The sequence below is a fragment of the Geospiza fortis genome, unplaced genomic scaffold (genome assembly GCF_000277835.1).
Source record: "Geospiza fortis unplaced genomic scaffold, GeoFor_1.0 scaffold192, whole genome shotgun sequence".
In the NCBI taxonomy this organism is placed as follows: domain Eukaryota; kingdom Metazoa; phylum Chordata; class Aves; order Passeriformes; family Thraupidae; genus Geospiza; species Geospiza fortis.
This window is the reverse complement of record NW_005054315.1, coordinates 3,928,667-3,950,117: the sequence shown is the minus strand read 5'-3', so window position 1 is coordinate 3,950,117 and position 21,451 is coordinate 3,928,667. Positions and strand designations below refer to the sequence as shown.

Genomic DNA, 21,451 nt, shown 5'->3' with positions numbered 1-21,451 from the left:
CATCACCCTTCAACCTCTGCTATCCCATGGCTCTCCAGGGTGGAAGGTCATGTCCCATGAATGGTTGTCTAAAGATCTTGGCATTCAATTCACCAGATTGAGAAGGCTGTGGACTCCTATCACTGCAGAGTAGTGGGCTGTGCTGCCCTGTGGCACCTGCATTTGCTACAGATCCTGGTCTCTTTATTTGAAAAAGCAGCAGGGTTTAAAAGTTCTGATTAAGCCATTATTGTCTGATACCTCTATCTTGTTTTTCAAGTCATAGCAGTCAATCAAATAATTAGTGGGCTAAGCCAGGTGTTTCCAAATTGCCTGAGCTCAAGATGAATTTACTGGAAGCTGACCTCAAGGTGGCTTTTCATTTCACACATGAACAATTTATTGATGATCTACAATCCCCAAACCAACATTTTCCACTCATTGAGATAGCTTAAATCACCTAATGAGTGCGCTGGCCTTTCAGTTTCACCATATAGCCTTAGGAGACCACATAAAAAGGTGCTGTAAATCACAGTATAGAAAGGAGCTACAGAAAAAAGCTAAGGAGCTTTGCACTTCTCAGTCATGTTAGAGATCATCTATGCTTCCAAGGAATTGTGTGCAAGTCAAAGGTTTACAGCCAGAGCCTGCTGTTCTTATCCATAACTACTAGTAACTACTTCAGTGAGCAGTCCCTTTAGAATCAGCTTCATTTCTTGACTGAAGTAATATTTATCATGATGCCTAAGTGGCAGAATATGACACTGAGAGCTTTTTATGACTGAAATTGCCTTATATATATTTGTACAAAAGAAGTGATAATACAAGAGCACCACTAAAAAATTCCTTAAAATAAAATTACAGATTTATATTCTCTCTCAAATCTCTCAGTGCTTATTAAGAATGTGAAAAACATAAAAAAAACCAAGTACAAAGTTAATTACTTCTGAAAATTGCCAGGACAACCAAATGAAGAGCTGTTGTAAATTCAAGAGCTAATTTTCCTGAGTAGTAGGTGATTGGTGGAGCAGTGAGTTCACAAGCCTAGGACTGTCTAGAAAGAGAAAAAATGCAGTTCATTTAAAGATAGAGAATGTTTGCTGACAGGTAAAAGAAATGACACTTTAAAGAAAATAAATACTGATCCATCACATCGTCTTATCTCCATTTTCAACAGCATTATGTTTTGTCAGGACAGCTATTCATTATTTATAGCAATATATCTGAACAGTTATTCAAGAAACAGTTTTGCTTTTGCTATTCCATTGGTGTGCAGCAAGGCTTCTCTACAGCTGTTGCCATCAGAACATGTTTACTCCTGGTTCTTGTATAGAATACAATAATCTGATTATTTACAAGGGAGCCATAAAACCAGCTATTAAACACTGAAAACTGTACTGTGTGGGCCTAACAATCAAACTCAAAAGGCAGTTGTTTAACAGAGGGGTTTTAGCAAAAGGGAGAACAAAACAGCACATGGAATGAGGGAGTTTTGTACACAGTATTAACTAAAGAGCTGTAATCTATCTTCAGTTGTGTCACAGAACTATGAAAACACACTAAAAAGTAAAACTAGTGAAAGGCTGGACTGCTAAATTCTTGCATACTGCCTTCTTTCAGAAAAGACATGCATTTTTTCTCAGAATTCACCTGTCTTGGACAACCTCCTGTCCTTCAGCAGGCATACCACACCACTGCCTGCACTGTCACCCTCCTGCACAAGTGCAACTAGTGAAGGCAACAGGGGACACACAGTGGCCAGAGATGCTGGTCACAGACTCTTGTTCAGCTGCCAGAAATGCACCTGGCACAGGCAGTTGGCAGCTAAGTATCCCACAAGGATTCCCCTAAGAGTTGGCCAGAGAGCAGACCCAAGAGGATTTTTGAGTTTGATGAAGCCAGCCAAGCTGCAGGCACACTCTCATGTACACACTGCACACAAACACTGCACCTCAGGTCCCCAGGCACACTCTGTGCTGAACGACACACTGATGGTGCCACATCCCTAGTGTGACACACAGAGACCTGCAGCCAACGTTTGCCAGCAGACCCACAGAAAAACACGTTGCTCCTCAGCAGAAGCACATGCTGGCTACAGGCTGGCACCTCTCTGGCTGTTTCAAATATCTCTGTGGAATACTTCTGGGAGCTAGCCAGACTCTCAATTCTGGCACATCCCTGCTTTCCTCACGATTCAAATTTAGCCTCTACCTGTCCTCAACCAAAGAGCACAACTTCTCCACTAATGACAGTCATTTCTAGCACCAGATGCTGTGTGAGATGCTTCATTCTCTTGATTTAGACCAAGTAGATCTGAGACTGAAAAATGCATGGATTTTTGTTTTCAAAATCACCTCGGTACTGGATGCAACTTACATTACATCTAACAGACTCACTTTCCTCATGCTAAATGGCTACTTCTGCATTGCACAGCCTCCACTGTCTCTAAGCATTGAGCTGTTCATCAAGACTCCCTGGGATTCTTTTCCAGGCAGAAAAGGAATCGGAATTATCCTGACTGATGTAAATTGACAACCTCTGTCATTCAATATTTTTTGCTCTAGAAAGTTAAGTCTTTGCAAAAGAGTGTGTCAGTGCTATGCCACAGGTTTGTAAAGTCCTTTTTTATTCCCAGACAGGTTCAAGTATTTGGAAAAGAAATGCATGGGGCAGTTTGTTGTTCCTTAGGCTGCCCCTAACATTCCATAACCCAAATTACAGTTTAATTTTGTGAGCCTTTTTACTGGTTTGATTTCCCCATGTCCTCAAGATCAGAATTGTAGGCTTAAATAAATCTGCTGCACTTTTTCAATGGGGATAATGATGTAAGAGTAGAAGTTTACAAAAACTCACATCACAAATCCAAAACAGAGAATGATTTTTCACCCTGGTGCAACCAGGGAGCTGGAACAACCAATCTCAGCCAGGAGCTGCATCTGTTACCATGGTACTTCAGCAGGTCTATAGATTAATAGCCTGCAAAATTAAGACAATTCAACTCATTGCATTGCATTGTATTTCAGATGCTGCTGTCAACTAAGCACTGCCTGTCTTGTGAAATGTGCCTGTAAATAAGTACTTTAATTGTGAATTAATTTTCGCTAATTTGGAATGCCCTCTCCTGTGTGGCTGCTTCTCACACAACAACCAATTCTTTTTCCTGCCCTTAGGACAGATGTTTTGCTGCTGTGATGAAAATGAAGCATAGGCAAGACTCCTACAGTTTTCACAACTGAGCTAATTAGGAAGTTTCTCACTAACCAGGTAATATGCTCCACAGTTTATGGCCTGTCAACATATTCTTTCCATAGGCTGGTTCTTAAATAATGGCATGGCTGTAATTGAGGCTCTGCTGGAGGGTCTGGAGGGTTGTCACACCACAGGAGATGGGATTACATCACGTTCGTTATTCATTAATGCCAATTCCAGTCATAGCTGTGCACCGGTTACAATCACAAGAATTCATAATGATGAAAGACTTTCATGACTGCCCAAACTATGCATTCTAGTTCCCAAAGGAACCCTACAGAAAAAGCTGGAGAGGGACTTTTTATATGGGCCATGTAGTGAGAGGACAAGGGGGAATGGCTTCAAACTGAAAAAGGGAAAATTTAGATTAGGTATGAGGAAGAAATTCCTTACTGTGAAGGTGGTGAGGCACTGGAATAGGTTGCCCAGAAAACCTGTGGATGTCACATCCCTGGAATTGTCCAAAGCCAGGCTGGATGGGGTTTGAGCAACTTGGCCTAGCAGAAGGTATGCTTGTCCATGGCAGGGGGGCTGGAACTAGGTGATCTTCTTTTTAAGGTCCTTCCAACATAACCCATCCTGTGACTCTATGATTGTGTTGTCATATGTTTAGATTAAGTCTCATCCTTACATCAAGTGACCAAGTTAGAAACCTATGGCCTTTTCACAGTATAATCACCGTTGAATTCAGCAAGTCCAGTCATATTATTCAATATTATCAGCAAATAATATTGTTCAATATTATCAGCAAAACCAAAGATCTTAGATTCAGATTTCCTTCCCTCTCTCTGTTGCTAATAGCATCTCAGGGCATAGACTTGAGCCTGTGTGATTGCTTGCTCACTGCCAACTCAAAGGGCATTTTCTTCTCCAGTCCTCAGTTTGATTCCCTGCTGTCCAGGCCTTTCTCCTGCTCTCTGTCCCAAAGGGCTGCATCCCTTCATCCCAGCTCCTGTGCCCACCCAAACAGGAACTACTTATTCTCTCAAATGAGTTAAATCAGAACACTGCAGAGAGAGATGAGCACTAGATTCAGTGCAAATGAGAAGGTAACACCATGTAGCCATGACAGAAGGGAAGGAGGCAGAAGTGCTGACAGCAACTAATAGATTGTTTCACCTGTTCTGTGTAATTTACAGTCCTAGGGATTATCAAAGTAAAAGCTATGTTTTAGCTGTAATGAATAAATCATAAGGACTGGCGTTATTTTGTTATTTGTGGTCAAGAAGACTTTTGTTTTACTGCCTGTGAAGAAGTCTGCTGTTTCCCAATATCGTGTCAGGGATAATTAGGAAAAATAGCAACATGAAAAGGCCAGTTGGTGTAACACAGGCAGGAGAAAAGTCCCATGAGACATTTAAGCAACGTCACATGCATAAAAAGGTCGAATTAATTAGATAAACAAAGGGGAAAGAATACAGAAACCACATGAGAGTTATAAATTATTATGCCAAAGAGAAAAAACAAGATCAAAATCCACTTTCAAAATCAAAGTGACATTTTCATTTGGAAAATTTATCTTTTTTCTTCCCTGCCCTACATCCTGAAGGGCAAAATTGTGAAAGGCAGGATTTGCAACATCTTTTGTTACACCTTAGGTAGTCACAGTTAATTTTTATCATACATAGGCATGTAAAAAAGTAGGCACATTGCTTTCTCTTTTTCTCTTCCAGTGGTACTGCTGCTCAACTTTTGTTGATAATTCATCATTTAGGCTACACACAATGGCAAGGAACTGCAGAAGTATCCAAGCATGGGAAATGTGCAACAGGGTGACTGAGCAGTCCTGGCTCTCCCCCAGCCCAAGCAGGTTTATGCAGCACAGTTGAGTAAGAAAAGAAAGGGTGTAGGAATGTTCCTCACTCAGGGTCACCAAATGTGGTGGTGCTCACAGGGGTCCCAGGATAAGGGAAGAGATGAGAATCTTGACTCCATGTTTCAGAAGGTTGATTTATTATTATATATATTATATTAAAATAAAATTAAATACTATGTTTTGCGGAGATAAACAAAACTCTACAACTTTTGTGAAAGTTGTAAAGCCAGTATGTTTATTACAGTGCTAGACGCATGTGGGAATCGTTCTCCTAAAATGACATGCGTACCTCTGGGAACTCTAGATCTCTTTTTATCTCCCTCTCAGATACATATGCATGCAATTTCACAATAGGTTCATACATATTCATTCTACTGATTTCGGTGACACTTGCTACTAATTCTTCAGAAAGAACTCCTGGGTCAGGTTGCCCTGCTCTGTGTGCCTCCCCACTTTCCCCTTATCTCTTGTCTTTTGGCTGAAGCAGTCCCTCCAAGCACAGGCCCTTCAAGAGAACAGGCAGTCAGACTAACAGCAAGCTACAGACTTAACTCAAAGATGTACATTCTACTTAAATCAAAATGGATTTCTACCTTGGAAAATTTCCACTCTGCCTCAACTAAACTATACTAAAAGAATAGAAGAAAGGATTTCATCAAAAGGCTAGATGAATAGCAAGGAATGGAAAGGAAAGGAATGATAAAATCTTGTGACTGCTCACAACCTCGACAAAGGTGGCTGTCGGTCATCAAGTAAAAACAACTTCACATGCTGGGTAAACAATTCTCCAAATCACATTCCAAAGCAGCGAAACATGGAGAAGCTGAGGCTTCTCAGCTTCTCAGGAGAAAAGATCCTAACGAAAGAATTTTCCATAAAATATGCCTGTGACAAAAGGGAGCACAGGTCCTTAGCCTGCTTATTCCAGCTCCTAAAGGCACACACAGACGTCTTTAGGACAGGGACTACTTTACTGATCAGATAAACAGACTGCTCAAGTTGCTGGGAACTCTCCTTGTGCCACTTGCTGTGGCCGTTTGTTATGGAGATGGGGGAACTGAGCATCTGAGCACACTGACACAGGCCCAGGGTTGTGTGATGGCTGTGCTGGGTCCCACGGCAGGAGGGCTCACCCACGGCAGGAGGGCTCACCCAGGACAGGAGGGCTCACCCAGGACAGGAGGGCTCACCCACGGCAGGAGGGCTCACCCAGGACAGGAGGGCTCACCCAGGACAGGAGGGCTCACCCAGCCAGCTTTGCTTGCTATTTCCCTTTAGGGCACAAAAGCCCATAGTTCAATACTGTCCCTAGAAAAGTAGCATGGAAACATTTTGCCTTAACATTGTACTGTCCAAATAAAAGCTTGTATGCTAGCTCTAATAGTTCCCTGATCTAGGTCTCTCTGTTGCTTTCACCCTTTAGAAATGTTCTCGAGCATTAATCTTTAACTTGTGCCAAGGCATTTGCTTTATGCTTTCTGTAATTCATCTTGTCTTTTTTTCTAACTTGAAGAACACACGAAAATACAGTTTCTGTGAAAAACATTCTATGAAATAAAGACAAATTTTCCCATATTTTTATCTTCAAGCAATGAAAGATTGGTAGGAATTAAATCAATAGCCATTACAAAACATGAAACAAAATTACTGGGAAAGGTTAGCTGATTAATACATTCTTCCTTCTCTCATAATCTAATATCAGCTACAAAACCAGACTTAGAATAGCTAGGAAATTATTTCAAATTGTTTTAGCAAAGCAAATCTATACTGGAATGACCAATCTACAGAATAAAAAACCCATATCAAGCAGTTTCTGTGCACTTAAGGATTTGAAACTGGAGTCACCATTACATTGCAATCAGAGAATGAATATGATTTATGTGTAAATGAACACATATTAAATTCAAGATAATTCATTCACTGATGAGTAAAATGCTTGTCTTGATTCAGTTAAAAATGCCACCACTGATGATGCACTATCAGGTCTCCTGAGATTTTGGTAGAATCTGAGACTTCACTGTACTCCAGCAAATATTATTAAAACTATTAAAAAAAATATTAGATGGAAATGTACTAGCTTTACATTTTCTAAGACAAGAAACAGAAGGAAACCCAAAAAAAGGAAGCTTTTACCCCGGTGCAGAGTTAGCTTTATTATCTATAGTGCTCTTTTAAGCCTTCACAACATCCAGCAATCCCAGACCATCCTGGTAACCATTAATGCAGTTCCTGATTTCCTACTAGCAGCAGCACATCTCAGCTTTACTCAACTCATTCAAACAGCACTGCTGTATTTTGTCCCAAGTTTGAAATGATCCAACCCCCCTACTGGCTGACCTTCTTATTTCAGGGAGGTGCAGTGCATATGCTCTGTGTTTTCATTCCTTTTAGAGAGATTTTTTTTAAATAGCTGCTCTACTTTTCTTCCAGCCCATTAAATCAGGTGTGTGATCAGCCCCCTTTCCTCTGTTTCAGACTCCTATTTTTATGTAGGGCAGCATTGGGGCTTCTCAGGGTAGTTCAATCTAGTGTGCTTTTCCAGGTAGTGTCACCCTCTGGCTACCCTTACACAGAAAAGAGAAAAAAATTCATCTGGATTCACAGCTAGAGAAATGCTAATGGTTTTGGAACCAGCTTAATCAAGTCTTAGTCCAGTAGGCACTTCAAACTGGTAAGAATTCCCGTTTGCAAACATCAACAAAAGCACTTAGATAAGAACAGTTAAAAATTATTACACATTTAAGGACATCAAATTCACTCTAAAAGAAAAAGCTAAACACAGCATTAAAGGAAAGGGAACAAAAGTGAAGCAAATTTAGATTCACTGATCAACAGTGCTGACATTATAGGAATTCATCACATATTTCTTTTTATGGATGCTCTTTTATTGTTTAAGCTGGAACAAGGTCATTTCATCACTTAAACAGCTGTTCTGAGTGGTATGAGAACAATAACCCAAAAATATATAGCATACCATGTGTCATAAAAGTTTATGCTTCCTGGTAAAAAATGGTGGAATTTACATAGATCGAGACTGTCAGAGGTGACTGGTTTAGCAGCAAGAACTGTTTTTACACCAAAGTCTCTGCTTTGACAAATCCTCTTTCCTTATACAGTAATTGCATGCACACACACTTTTTATAGAAATGCATGAATTACAAGGGGTTTTTTTGCAGTGAAATTCTACCTGCAGGGTCCAGAAGATTGTATCTGTCCATCAGGGATGTTCAGCTATTTAATTTGAGCTAATTCTTCAACAAGAGGTTCAGAAACTGCCTGTCCTTTCCACATGGCACATCCCACCTCACCTTCTTCACCATGCACACACCAGAAATTACATTCCTTACTGACACTTTCTATCCCATGCTCCTGCTTGCTAGGAAGAGTAATTGACATCTTTATTGTTCCACAAACACATTTCATGGGTCATAAAGTTTACTTTTGTTTTCAACTGTGTGACAGAAACACTTTCATTGCATGAACAGCACAAGAAAACAAACTGGCAGTTAAAAAGTGCCCTATTATGCCCTTAATCCCATGTGCTGTTCCCAAGCAAGATCTGAAAGGAACCACATCCCAAAACACTGCCATTTAATAAGATAGAGAACTTAAACTGACTTTGTGGCTTGAGTCTCTGACTCAAAACAATGGTGACAGTCTTTAGAGACTTCAGTACTGGAAATAAGGTCTGGTGGTAGAAAGACATTTTCATTCATACAGGTATGTCATACATTCATTCATACATCTTCTTTCTGTTTCTATTGAATTTAAGCTTCCAGAAGCAAACTAAAGTAATTCTGGTTGACAAGGAAGCTCTCCAAATAGAAACCAAAGAATCTCTTTCAAAATTTCTCCCTTTGCAACCAACATTCCATTTCTCTCTTCCAGCGAGGTGATAAACTTGAGGTGGGTAAGACCTGAGACTGGTACAACCAGTGGACCAGCAGAGGGCTGTGTGGGAGGGAAGAACTCCAGTGCTGCAGGTGGAGGCACTTGGGGCCATTTCTCTAGCTATGTCAGACACAGCCCTGATGATGGAGCACAAAGATTGCTACAGACCTGACTGTGCTACCCATCACAGGTTTGCCAGCTGGAACAACCTGGCATGCACATCTATGAAGAGTGTAAAAAGCATTTTGCACAATAAAGACATAATGTCAGTGGCACAGTGGCACAGACTTCTTTGTCATTATTACAGGTATTTGCCAGGACATGTCAGCTGTAAATGCATAAATGTACATGTGTGAGCATATATTACAGGTTATGTATTACATGGGTATAATTTCATAGTAGATTTCTATATTAAAATATTTACAAATAAATAAATATTTGCATGTCTAGCTGATGAATCTGTGCTGGTAAAATCTGAAAGGATACACCTGTAGACATGTAATATGAAATGCCAATCCATAAGGAACTAGATCAGGGAAGAGCTGAAACACCTCCCACACTTCCTTTGGTAATTCACACAGTGAAAGCATCTATTTTTGAGTCTTTGAACTTCAAAATTCTCCAACACTGTTGGGAAATTTATGCTATCTATCTTCAGGCATTTAACTCACTGACAACACTTAGATGATGGTTTCACACCACAGTGAGTTGATATAACAGATTATTCCTGGCAAAAGGGACAAGTCTTGTTCCCTCCTTCCACAGATTCCTCTCCACCCTTACCCATGCAGCCCCACCAGTTAACTTGTGCTATGTCTGATGCTCACTTGGCTGTGAACATTTTTATTCACTTAACTAGTGGAGAGTATTTTTAGTCAGACAGGGAAGAGGAGCAGAAGTCAGCAAGATAGAGGAAGGAGCAAAGGAGGGAAAAGAAAAGAGCTCTTTGTGTCAATTTATTATAAATTGGAAATCCTCACATTAAATGCACAAGGTCAAAGAACTGCATAAAGAAATCCAAAGTATTTTACTTAGTCTTTATTCATGGACTATATAACACTAATAATAGAAAAATGTCTCTCATAATACTATACTATTAGAAACAACTTTTCCACTTTACATTTTATTTGCCCACAGAACTTTCTTCTTTAATTTTACTTGTCTTCATTTTGGAAGGTGCTTTCATACCCACCAATATATCACCTATCCTCCTCCTCTGCAGCTGAAATAACTTAGCCTTCAAAACATTTCCAGTTATTCATCTCACTTCTAGTCCTGTTTTTGTGGAATAACTTCCTGCATTACAGGGAATAACACAGATTTCCCAGACCTACCATGGATAGACCACATCCCAAATCCCTTCCAAAAAGGGTTAAAAGGGGCCTCAAAGCTGATTCCTGCACAATAAGGCAGCTATTACCCAAGACTTCACCATGCTTATGGGCCATCTACACTTAGGCTGCTCTGCTCTCAACTTGAAATTAGACAGAATTACAGTATGATATCTTCTGTAATATCCTCAATATTATAGAAGAGAAATATAATTGTCACTTAACACAGGATTTTTCTTACCACACTTTAGCTAACTACACTCCAGAATGTAGTGTAAACCACCCTTAAAGGTCTCTTCCAGAACCTAAGGAGAGAACAAGATGCCTCTGAAGAGCACCTCATCACAGTCTTGAAGAGCTAGTCATGAGAGCAGGAAGACATTCTCAAAGAATAAGATACTTGAAGTTGTCAGCTAATAAGATGCTGTTATATTTTGAAAAAATGCAGATTCATAAAGAGGAGCCACTCGAGCTCATTCAAGTGTCAGTGTCAACCTATTCTGATTATCCTTATATAAATCTTGTCTGTTTCTGAAATGTGCAGTCAGATCACACCACAAAACCTAGCACACATTTATGCCTGAAAAGGCATCAGTGGGTCCCTTCCATTTCAATAATTTCAAAGGTGCTAAACAAGAGAAGGATAATTACTAATTTCTTCCACTCTTAACAATTTTACCTGAGCATTAATTGTTTCTCTCTGAACTGTGTGAAATATGAGCATACAGAAAATCAACACTGAAAGAAAGAAGTGCTGTTAACTTTGTCACAAACTAGAGTTTAGAAGAGAAATAATACCTTGGTAATTACAAAGATTACCTTTACATTTTCTGCATTTCCCCTGCAACAGTAAAGGCTTCTTCCATTTATTTGCACAGAAACATCAAAGATAGTGTCAGGGGATTTGCAGAATTTCAGTGGTCTTTCTTTATTAAAACAAGCCACTTTAATTAGCCCAATATGTGATATGAAATCAATCAGTAATTAGTATCTTTGATCAAAATCTGCACTAAAGCTAATTTCTTCAGAATGTTTGATTTGCAAGCAGCAAATGAAACAGAAGATGTTTGAACAGAGCTAATTGGTGTATATATAGCAGTATTTTTGGGGGGGTGTATATATTAATAACCATCACCTTTACATAAAATGCCCAGTGGGCATTTTCTGATGGGCATAATTTACAAGATACATTGGTTTTGAAAAAAGTGGAAGAGGTTTGCCTCTTCTGAAGGCTGGCTCACACATGTACCTGCTTCAAAAAATCCCCTATTCTGAAACAGATGTAAAGTCCAGTGTTATGAAAATAATCAGAGATTATACGAAAATCCTGCCTCACACAATGTCAGTGCAGGACAGGGATGCTTGCACTGTAAGGGAAGTCTATCAACTGAAAACAGAAGAGAAAATTATTGCTTTGTTTCTCCAACTTCAGCTATAGTGTCTTTTCAACACTTCATTTGAAATCTAACTCTTGTTGACAGAAGTTGGGAAGCAAGCACATTAAGGGACCTAAACTTAGCATCCCTTGAGAAGCCTGAATAAATAGCTTTGCCTTTTCTGTCTCTGTGCAGAGCTCCATGTTTGTACCTTCCTCATGTTTTCAAATTCTGCTTTGTTGGAAGCTTTGCCTCCATCTCTCTGAACAAGTCAAGGACCAGGCTGAGCACTAGATTTATATCTGAGTATATCCTGGCTATGTCAGCGAGAAAACCAAATGTTTTAGCATGAAGAATACATGAGGAAGCCTCAGCAGTGGATGACTTTGGGTGTCAGACCTGCTGCACACAGCTGCTTCCATCCTAGTTACCAAGGTTTGTGCTTGCTCACCACCTCATGAGGGGTCAGTCCTGTTCCAATGACCCCGCCCCATCTTCCCTGTGCCCTTTTTTCTCCTGTACCTCCTCCCATGCCCTTCCTGCCTGCTCTCTGCCACAGCTGTGCTGCTCTCATTGTAGCTCCCACAGCCCTAGTGAGGGCTCTGTGACGCTGCAAACATTCAAACCTTGGCAGCTATGATGCTGCTCTTGAACCTCCCCATGGCTCTTGTAGGCACCACAGCTTCAGGGTGCTCATTTTCAGCCTTGCAAACACTATGGCTGGGTGAGGCTGGCACTGGAGAGAAGTGTGAGAGGAAGCTGTGAGCCATTGCTCAGTTTGTGCATTGACAGCTAAAACTGCATGCATGGTGTCACATCGACATTGCACATTCAGGGAGTGATTCATTTCTGGGTGCAAGCTCGTGCCACCTCCTCAGAAAATATGGATTTTCTGAGGAGAAACCTCTTACAGCTCTCCCTCAGCACTACTCACTGCTCTCAGCTCAACTCTATTGCCAGGAGCCCCCTGCACACCCAGCCTTCCCCACTCCTGTATGTAATTTCAGCATCTCACTTCCTAACCAGAAATACTTTGTACTGTAATGTGAGGAGAGGGCAAGCAAGCAAACAAGCACGAACACTTCATGTCTTACAATCAAATCCATTTGATTTGGGCTGTATCATGTTTTTCACCCATCTGGCTGGACTAAGTGTGCCTTTGGAATGAAGCAACATCCAGCTATACACTGCCCTTCAATCCATAACCTGCTTTGCAGAGTGCAAGAGAGACAAAAAGGAACAGTGACACATTATGCTTGAAATGCCTTCTGTTTGCCAGTTAGAAACATCCCAAATCAGTGCAAATCTTTAGTCAAAGGGAAATTTTGTTCTGCTGGTGCCAAGCTTTGCATATCAGAGCCAAGCACAAATGCCAAGAGCTGAAGTGAAATCATGCTAGTCAATGAGGCAGAGCCTGCTTCTTCAAGCAGCAGTTCCTTTGAATTAAGGGTTATACCTTGGTCAGCACATTGAACTCCCACTGTGGGCTCTGGGATGCCAAGAAAGAGGTCAGAGAAGTGCAACATTATTAATGTCATGTTTTAAGAACAGACCATTGTCCACTCTGCCTAACTGTGCTTTTGTTCTTTCTCAAACTCCATGCTCATCAGTTACTGAGTGCTGGGGTTTTGCTGTACTGGTTCTGCTAATCATTACGTATTTTATGTTGCATTTAGCATTTCATCAGCCATGAAAGAACCTGGACTTAAAATTGACAAGTCACAGTGAAATAGAACTTCAAGACAAAAAGAGAAATAGATATAAGTAGAACGGTCAATTTGAAATAGACTTTTTTCCCTAGTGCAACTGAATTTGCATTTATTTATTTATTTTCAATTTAAATAACAAATAAAAAATGAAGTACTGAGTCATTACAGGGGCCAGATAACTGTCAGAGCTACACTGTGTTAAATTCAAATTATACTGCAGTAACTGCTCAAAGGTAGTCTAGTTAAAGTAGAATGAACTGAGTAAGCAATTTCTTTTCCTTTCCACTCCCTTTTGTCCTGCTGCAATGCACATAGTGTTTAAGTATAGGTATATAACATTTATTCTACATTTCTGTGCTTACTTTCAATCTTTATAATGATGGTTGCAAATTTGTTAAAGCTGCCATAAACCCTTCCAATCAAATATACTCAGTTATGTCCCAAGGAATAACTACTGCTTTCCATTGTAAACCCCTTCAATCTCATTTCCAGCTGATTTAAAACCATCAGCTCAGCCTCAGCAAAGACAGTGTTAAAAGACCCACTGTGGATGGTTCTCAAGGCAAGATGCATAATTAAACTTTCTAGGTATCCTCTTAGTCTGCTCCCCAGAAACCCAATCTGCCAGCAGCCAAATCATCTGTAAATGTTATAAGCAGAAAGCAGTTTTCCTTGTTCCATGCTGGGAAATGCAAGCAGGCACTAATCCCAAGCATACTGGACACTCATGTCTCCACAGCCCTTGTGTAAATGACACATGTCAAGGAGTACATACTTTAACTGCTGCTTACCCACCTTTTGGCTTTTCAGACATTTAACTTTTGCTAAGGACAGAAGCATAGAAAACCATGAGGCAGATTAGAAGAAAAGTGAAAAATCAAACAACCCTAAAATGTTATGCCTGTTAGTAAGGTAGTATGAATGCTGTGGAAGATAAAGCTATTTTCATCTGCCCAGCACTGAGCCTGCAACTTGGAACCTGCTGTTCACCCTGGTCTCTGATGCAGAAACCAGGAGCAATAGTTCTTAACTAAGCTGTTTTGTTAGTAGCAAAATCAATGACACCTGTCCTACTGCAGATTTTCGTCTCACAGGTCATATTCCATTTGGATTCTCTACTTTTAAATAGTGGTTGGCTGCAATTTCAGCCTTTACCACTGTGGGGGAACTAAATCACAATTCTCTCCTCTACCCACCTGTGAATTTTCTTGAAACTTGATGGAATTGAACACCTTTAAAGTCTCTACCTCCCTCCTGAATTTGCCTGAGATGGGTCAACATGTTCAAAAAATGGAACAGTGAACAGAAAAAGAAGACACAAATACCACAGCTTTATAAATCTTATTTCTTTGTGAAACCCAGCTAGAAACAGAAGTTAAAAGCAAGGGAATTCTTGCAAATACACTACTGCCAATTACAGGTAATGCAAAAAAAGAATGATACATTATGAAGGAGTGATATTATGACTACTTGTAAGTAAAGTAGTTACTTATTAGTAAAATGCAAGCTAAATCCATCAGTTCTTCCTCTTGATTTATACCATGGAAAGCTCTGCATTATGAAATTAATCATATTTCGTGATGCTTGACTATAATCAGTCTACTGTGAGATGCCCATTGGACACGCTGCAATTCAACCAAAATTGTTACTTTTTGCAAAAAAGAGGAAGGAAATTGTTAAGAATTTCTACAAATTCCTTCCTCCTTCTTACACCTTCCTTACACCACCCAGATGCCCCAAAGACTTTCTATGACTTCCGCACATAAATAAAAGCAAAGTATTTGGGAAGCCAAGCTAAATCTACAAATAAACCACACAGTATCTCAGATCCTGTCTGACATAGCCAGGCAATCTTAATAGCAAGGGCTCTGGATTTTTTTCCTTCTATTTAACAAATATTGTTTCAGGAAAGTGTTCCTGACAAACTTCTTGGACAGGATGAGATCATCTGCTAGGGTGGAGCTGTTCATGTAGCTTGTTGCTGCTCAAACTGCTATTTTGCTCTCTTCCCATCCTTTTTCCAGTTACATGGTCCTGGCCAAGCTCTGGCACTTCAGTGATTCTGCCCTCAGTCAGTTCAACTCACTAAACCAGCAGGAAAGTAAATTCAGTAAAACAAAGTAAGCTGCTTTTGTTTTGCCTTGTACAAAGGAACTTACTGGCCCATTCATGCTTCTCTAACGCTTCTCAGAAATGGTGAAACAAATTACTAACATTTTGAGGCAGATGAAGCAATTTTAAGTCAAGTGGAAATCTCTGCTTTTCATATTTAATACAATCTGATACAAAAAAAGAAGAAAAAATTAAATTAAAATACAATGTAATTAAACATTAAAATTAATGCTACTTACTATTTGTCTTCTGTTTTCTACCAGGTAGATGCCAACAATCCCTAGGAAAGATCCAAAGCCAAGCTAAGGCAAAGAACAAAACCAACAGAAATGCATGAGGTCAGCTTATCTGGACAACATAGCAACACACACAGTGATATCTGAGCTAATGCACCACACAGATGGGCTAAATGGGGTGGGTCAAGGGAAAAGGTGAAAGTTACTGTTGGATGTAAATCATACAATGTAATGGGAAATGACCAGGACTGTAGCTCTTTCATAGTTCTGCGCAAAATTTTTCATGCAGTAAACAGAAGTCTGTATAGACACACACCTATAACCTGACTACTGTTACCATTGTCATGTATAGTTTTACACACTGTAAAGCAAAAAACTAAGTAGAGTAGGAGAAAAAAACACTTACATTTAGTCCACACATCATAATTTTTGAAAATTGGAAAGCTCTAGGCAATTGCACACAGTTTTTCTCAAAAAATTGATGTGTTCCCCGAAGTTCAAACCCTTAGAGTTACACCTGTTTGATTTTAATGATTAGACACTATCACACAACCCAGAAAAAAATCCTTGGTAAAATGCTAAAAGGACCAGTACAGCCACAGGAGAGAGAGAGAGGGGAGGAAGGGACACTGAAGTAAGCTGGCCTTAATGTTCCAGTATTGCTTCAACATTGGGATGGTAGGAAAAGCCTCCTCCTTACAATGGGCCCATGAAGGTTTGGAGCAGCAGAAACTCCTTGGATTCCCAGTTCCAGCCCCTCTCTGTAATGAGGCATCTGAACCGAGCTCAGAGCCTCTCCTCCAAGCACAAATGAAGTTTTTAAGGGCTACATGTCCCAGCCAAGGGCTTAGGCACTGCCCGTAAATTCCTTGCAGTTCCGCACAGCTGCTCACAGCAGAAAGCAAATCCCAGCTAGCACTTTGCCCGCTCGGTATCACCAGAGGAATCCGTCACTCGCTTTCAGGAAAGCCACTGTGGGGAAAGGAGATTTGCTCTTGAGTGCTTTGGGAAATTTATGTGAAAGGGAGGCACAAGGACTAAAAGCAGAGACTTTGAAAGAGTGGGCAAGTGCATCTATGCTGACAGCTAAACAGTAGAGACACTTGGAATGGTGAGCAAGGACACTCTGTTCAGGGGACAGCAACTTTGCAAATTAAGATAACTACATCAAAATGACATCTGGTTCCAAGCCCCATTTTTCATTCCAACAGGAACAATCCATAAAGTCTCATTTATGGCTGATGCAGGGAACACAAAATTAGTAATATCCATGCGAACAAAAAGAATGACCAAACACAGAACAATAACAATTAAATCAGAAGGAGCAGAATCACAGATATCATGATGAAAGCCATAGCATTACTGAGATTGTTTTAGGGTCATATGAGCTAGTTTTTTGTCTTTTTAGACAACAGGCTATTTGGGAGCTCTGGGAGTCCAGGTCAGTATGGTGCTGAGGACCCTGTTGAAAGAGTATAGAAATAGCAAACAAAATAATACAGTAAGTAGTCACAGAAAAGTGACGTTAAATATTTAAGTATAAACAATATTTGTAAGGAAATGAGGCTGAAGCAGTTCCGACTCTGTCTTTGCAGACCATTCCAAAAATGCAGTCCAAACAGATGCTCAAGCACTAATCTACTAAATGCAGACACCTTCCAAAGAGTAATATTATATTAACTCATCTCACACAGAAATATTTCATGTTCAATTACTTTGGATGCATAAGTATGGTAATACCTAGCACTATAAAGACGTATTTAGAAAAAATATTTTTGTCAAAACAAATTACAAGTGACCACATATGCAGGGAAATTAAGGCACTTAACTCTTCTTGAAGCCAGTGGGAACTTGGCAGAAGCCAAAATGTATTATGGATCTAACCCTGAAGACCTGTTCTGTAAATACTTCTAGAAACAAGTAAATCTCTGCCAGTGGATAGTGTTACTCATCTTCATAGGTGTCTTCAAGGCAGGGTTAATTCTGCATAGTTTTTAAGACCAAAATTGCTTACCTAAGGTCAGTGGAGGTTTCACCTCATCTACCAGCTGTGAAATTAATATTTTACTACTGAAGTCTATGAGAACTAGACCTTATTTTAAATTTAAATTAACACTGTCTGTCCTCATATTATTGCTTTTCTCTGACCCCAGCAGTTAAATATGTGGTGACAAATTCACTCCCCTGGTTTAGGTATCTGAGAATCTGGGATCAGGGCTATGCTGGTTTTCTAAGCTCCCTCTACTGTCAGCAGAGAAGAGAAGCACCTTTGGAGGGCTATTCAGAACATTCTAAAGGAGGTGATGGTGAGAAGGGATTCTGCCTCTCTGCTCTGCTGGGATCCCACCTGGAGTGCTGCCTTCAGTGGGGCTCCCAGCATAGCAAGGACATGGACATGCAGGAGTGAGGATAGAGCAGGGCCACAAAGACAATCAGGGGGCTGGAGCACCTCTCCTGTGAGGGCAGGATGAGAGAGTTTGGGTTGTTCAGCCTGGAGAAGAGAAGGCTCTGAGGAGACCCAATTACTGCCTTCGAATTCCTAGAGGTGCCTTTCAAGAAAACATGAAGACATAGGACAAGTAATGCCTTCAAACTGAAAGAAGGTGGGTTTAGATTAGATACTAGGAAGAAATTCCTTACTGTGAAGGTGGTGGGACTGCAATAGGTTGCCCACAGAAGTTGTGAGTGCCCCATCCCTGGAAGTATACAAGGCCAGGTTGCATGGGACTTTGATCCCTGGAAGTGTACAAGGCCAGGTTGCATGGGACTTCAAGAACCTGGTCTAGTGGGAGATGTCCCTGTCCATGGCAGAAGAGTTGAGATAACCTTTAAAGTCCCTGCCATCCCAAACCATTCTACGATTCTGTGACAGTCGCTCTGCCGATGATGCTCTGGAGTCAGTCACTTCTGGCAGTGAGACAGAAACATAACAGTGCTGTCACACACCTCTGACCAGGCTTTTGGCAAGATACCATGTAAGATTTGCACAGCACTTTTAATTCTTGCTAAATGTTTGTGATATTTAATATCTTGATGACATTTACATTGGCAATTACAAAGGAAAATTATTAATAAAAGGTTTTGTTTTCAAAGCATTCTAATAAATTCTTGCTTTTCTATCTGTTTAATAATGAAAACAAGATTTTCAAAAAATATTTTAGCAGGTGATGTTTTTCAGATGAGTGAGTAGACATTGCATTATTCCTACAAGAAACGAAATGCTGAAATAACCTGTTTTGTACACTTGGGCTTATTACTTATTAAAAACAGCAGTTTAAAAATGAAACTTCTTTCTAGGGATGAATGCAGATAATGTGGTCTTACAAAAGAGTTTATGTCAAATTTTGGAAGAGACCTTTATCAGTATTAATCTATCTATTTTAGGTTAATGAAAGAGAAAATCATTCTGTTGAGGTCTTATTCCTGGAACTGCTTTTTGCTCTATTTTTAAAACACCAGTCCCTATAGATCATTATCCTAAAATGATCTTTCTGAAAGTCCTGCTCTCAACATAACACTAAGATGTAAGAGGAATTGTTTAGGAGGAACAGTTCTAACTCACAAATTATTAATGGTGTATGCACAGTATTAGAAGATCCATATTCCTCTTCCCTCGCCATTTCATTCCATAGAGAGCAAGAAATTATGGTACCTTACAACATACCTTGGCAGTAGTGCAGCCATCTAAGTAGTGTCTAACTGTAAACAAGTGAATTTCTTTCTTCACCTCTACCTCCCCTCAGCTGACCCAACCCTTCTCTGTTTGCTGCCCACACTCCTCGTATTTAAAACTCAGCCCAGGTTTTTGTTTGGTTTGGTCTTTTTGTTTGGTTTTTTTGTTTTGTTTTGTTTTACCCCAGGCATTTACACACTTTGGGATATAACTGATCCCTTCTCCTGAGATCAGAAAGGGCCTGGGGGTTGCACCAGCAAGGGGTAGGCAGGGTTACTCCTCCCCAGAAGCCGCAGAGGCACCACAGGGCAAAACAGGCAGAGCGTGAACCTTGTGCCCACTGCAGGAAGGCTTTTAACAGTCTGTTCCCAAGGCAAAAACAAGACTAAGAATTTTGGAAACAGGATCTTGTATGAGAGAACTGGAAGCAAGCCTGCAAGAGATGATGTTAGGGATTAGCCTCCACCTGTCCTTTTGCAGGGCTTTCCCTGCCACGGACACAGCAGAATTCCTGGCACAGAGACCCAAGAGTGGAGTAGCTCTTCCTTCCATCCAACAGTAAACTTCTAAAAGGTTGTTCAAATCTATCCCATGCCTACTGTCCAGTCACACAGACACCCACCTCTAATGGAGACCAGTGGGAGTCTAGCACAGGTTTTCACACAGTTCCCTGAGCCCAGCACAGTGCAGTGCAGTCTTGAACTCCTTCCATTCCCTGAAATCCATTCCCTTTGGGGCACTTTAGAAAAATAGTATACCCCCCTGCCTTACAACACAGTAGAACTAGATCAAAACAAAGCAATGTCTCTCTCTCCTGTGAAATGACGTGGGACTAATGGTTTTTTTCTTTTTTTTTTTTCAATCTATCAGAGCTTCCCACTTACAGCTGATAATAATTTATTTGGATGTACCTAATATTCTAAAATGGGTTTTTTACTTACAACAATGCCTGGGTAGTAGCCTCCCACAGTAACATTTTCTGTTCGTGTGGTAGCTGCCAGACCTATGGTGAGTATGAAAACAGACACCACCAGCAGTGCAACTGTGAACCAAAGGGAAGTCTTCTTCCTTTTCGCAAACTGTCCTGCAGGGAGTGAGCGGGGGAAGAGGGAAAAAGAAAAAGAGCTTTTAATTGCAATCATGGCAGAACAAATACAAAAATATGAAAGATTTTCTTTTGTTAATCTTTTCTGTAGATAATCCTCTGTTGTTCTCCCACTAAGGAAAATTGCTGCCAGACAACAGAAGGAATTAAAACCTGTAGAGTTAGCTAGAGTATAGCTTAATGCACATGCATTGGGTACAGACATGAGATGAGTTTTTATTAAACTGAACTGTAAGTCAGTGACAATGATAATTATATGATAATTATGATGATAACAATGGTAATTATGCCTTGTCTTCAGTAACATTTTTAATTGTTGTTCATGTTGGTGAGATCCTGCAGGCCTTAAATTCTTACCTGTGTGAAGTGCCAATTTGACTCTATCTGGCCTGAACATAAAAATGAATATTTTAAACAAGATTAGCAGGCGGTCTGCATGCTATCATGAAAATGAATGTGCTCTTCATGTTTACTGGGGTAAGAAATCTGTATCCTTGAAGCAAAGCTGTAATAGAGCTTATCAGGTAATGATACATGAGACTTTTCCAGCAGAGGCTGCTCAGTGAAATCCTTTCGATCTCACTGGGATTTGGGTCCAGATACCCCAAAGTGAAAACCAGCACACTCACCTCCAGCTTGCAGCCTGCTCCAAGGCACTTAACCTGTTATCCAGTGGCAGATCTGGGCTGTAGCCAGAGGTTACTCACACCAGGGCCCCAGCCCATAGCACAGACTTATGTAAGACTAAAAAAGCCATTAATACACGACTCTAACTAACAAAAGACACCCAAGTGAATCAAACTGTGGTCTCCATTTTTGGTGTTCTCACTTTGGAGTGTGCAGGATCACCCTGTAGCACTGAGCCATGCGATGCCATGGTACCATACACTGCACCTGGGCAGGATGGAGCTCCTGAGAAAGCACAGCCTGGCCACAGCAGGGCCAGTCTCTCTCCCCTGTGTTCTCAGGAAGCT

General features: G+C 40.5%; 1 protein-coding gene across 1 annotated transcript in view; it reads right to left on the bottom strand.

Annotated features, from left to right (window-relative positions):
* The window catches only part of TMEM255B (transmembrane protein 255B), a 67,781-nt gene that overhangs the window by 40,697 nt on the left and 5,633 nt on the right, over positions 1–21,451 (bottom strand). Inside the window, exons 2-3 of the mRNA XM_031056202.1 lie at positions 20,314–20,456; positions 15,703–15,765 (exon numbers count right to left, since the gene is read on the bottom strand). Of these exons, the coding sequence (XP_030912062.1) occupies positions 15,703–15,765; positions 20,314–20,456 (206 nt within the window). The remainder of the gene's footprint in view (positions 1–15,702; positions 15,766–20,313; positions 20,457–21,451) is intronic.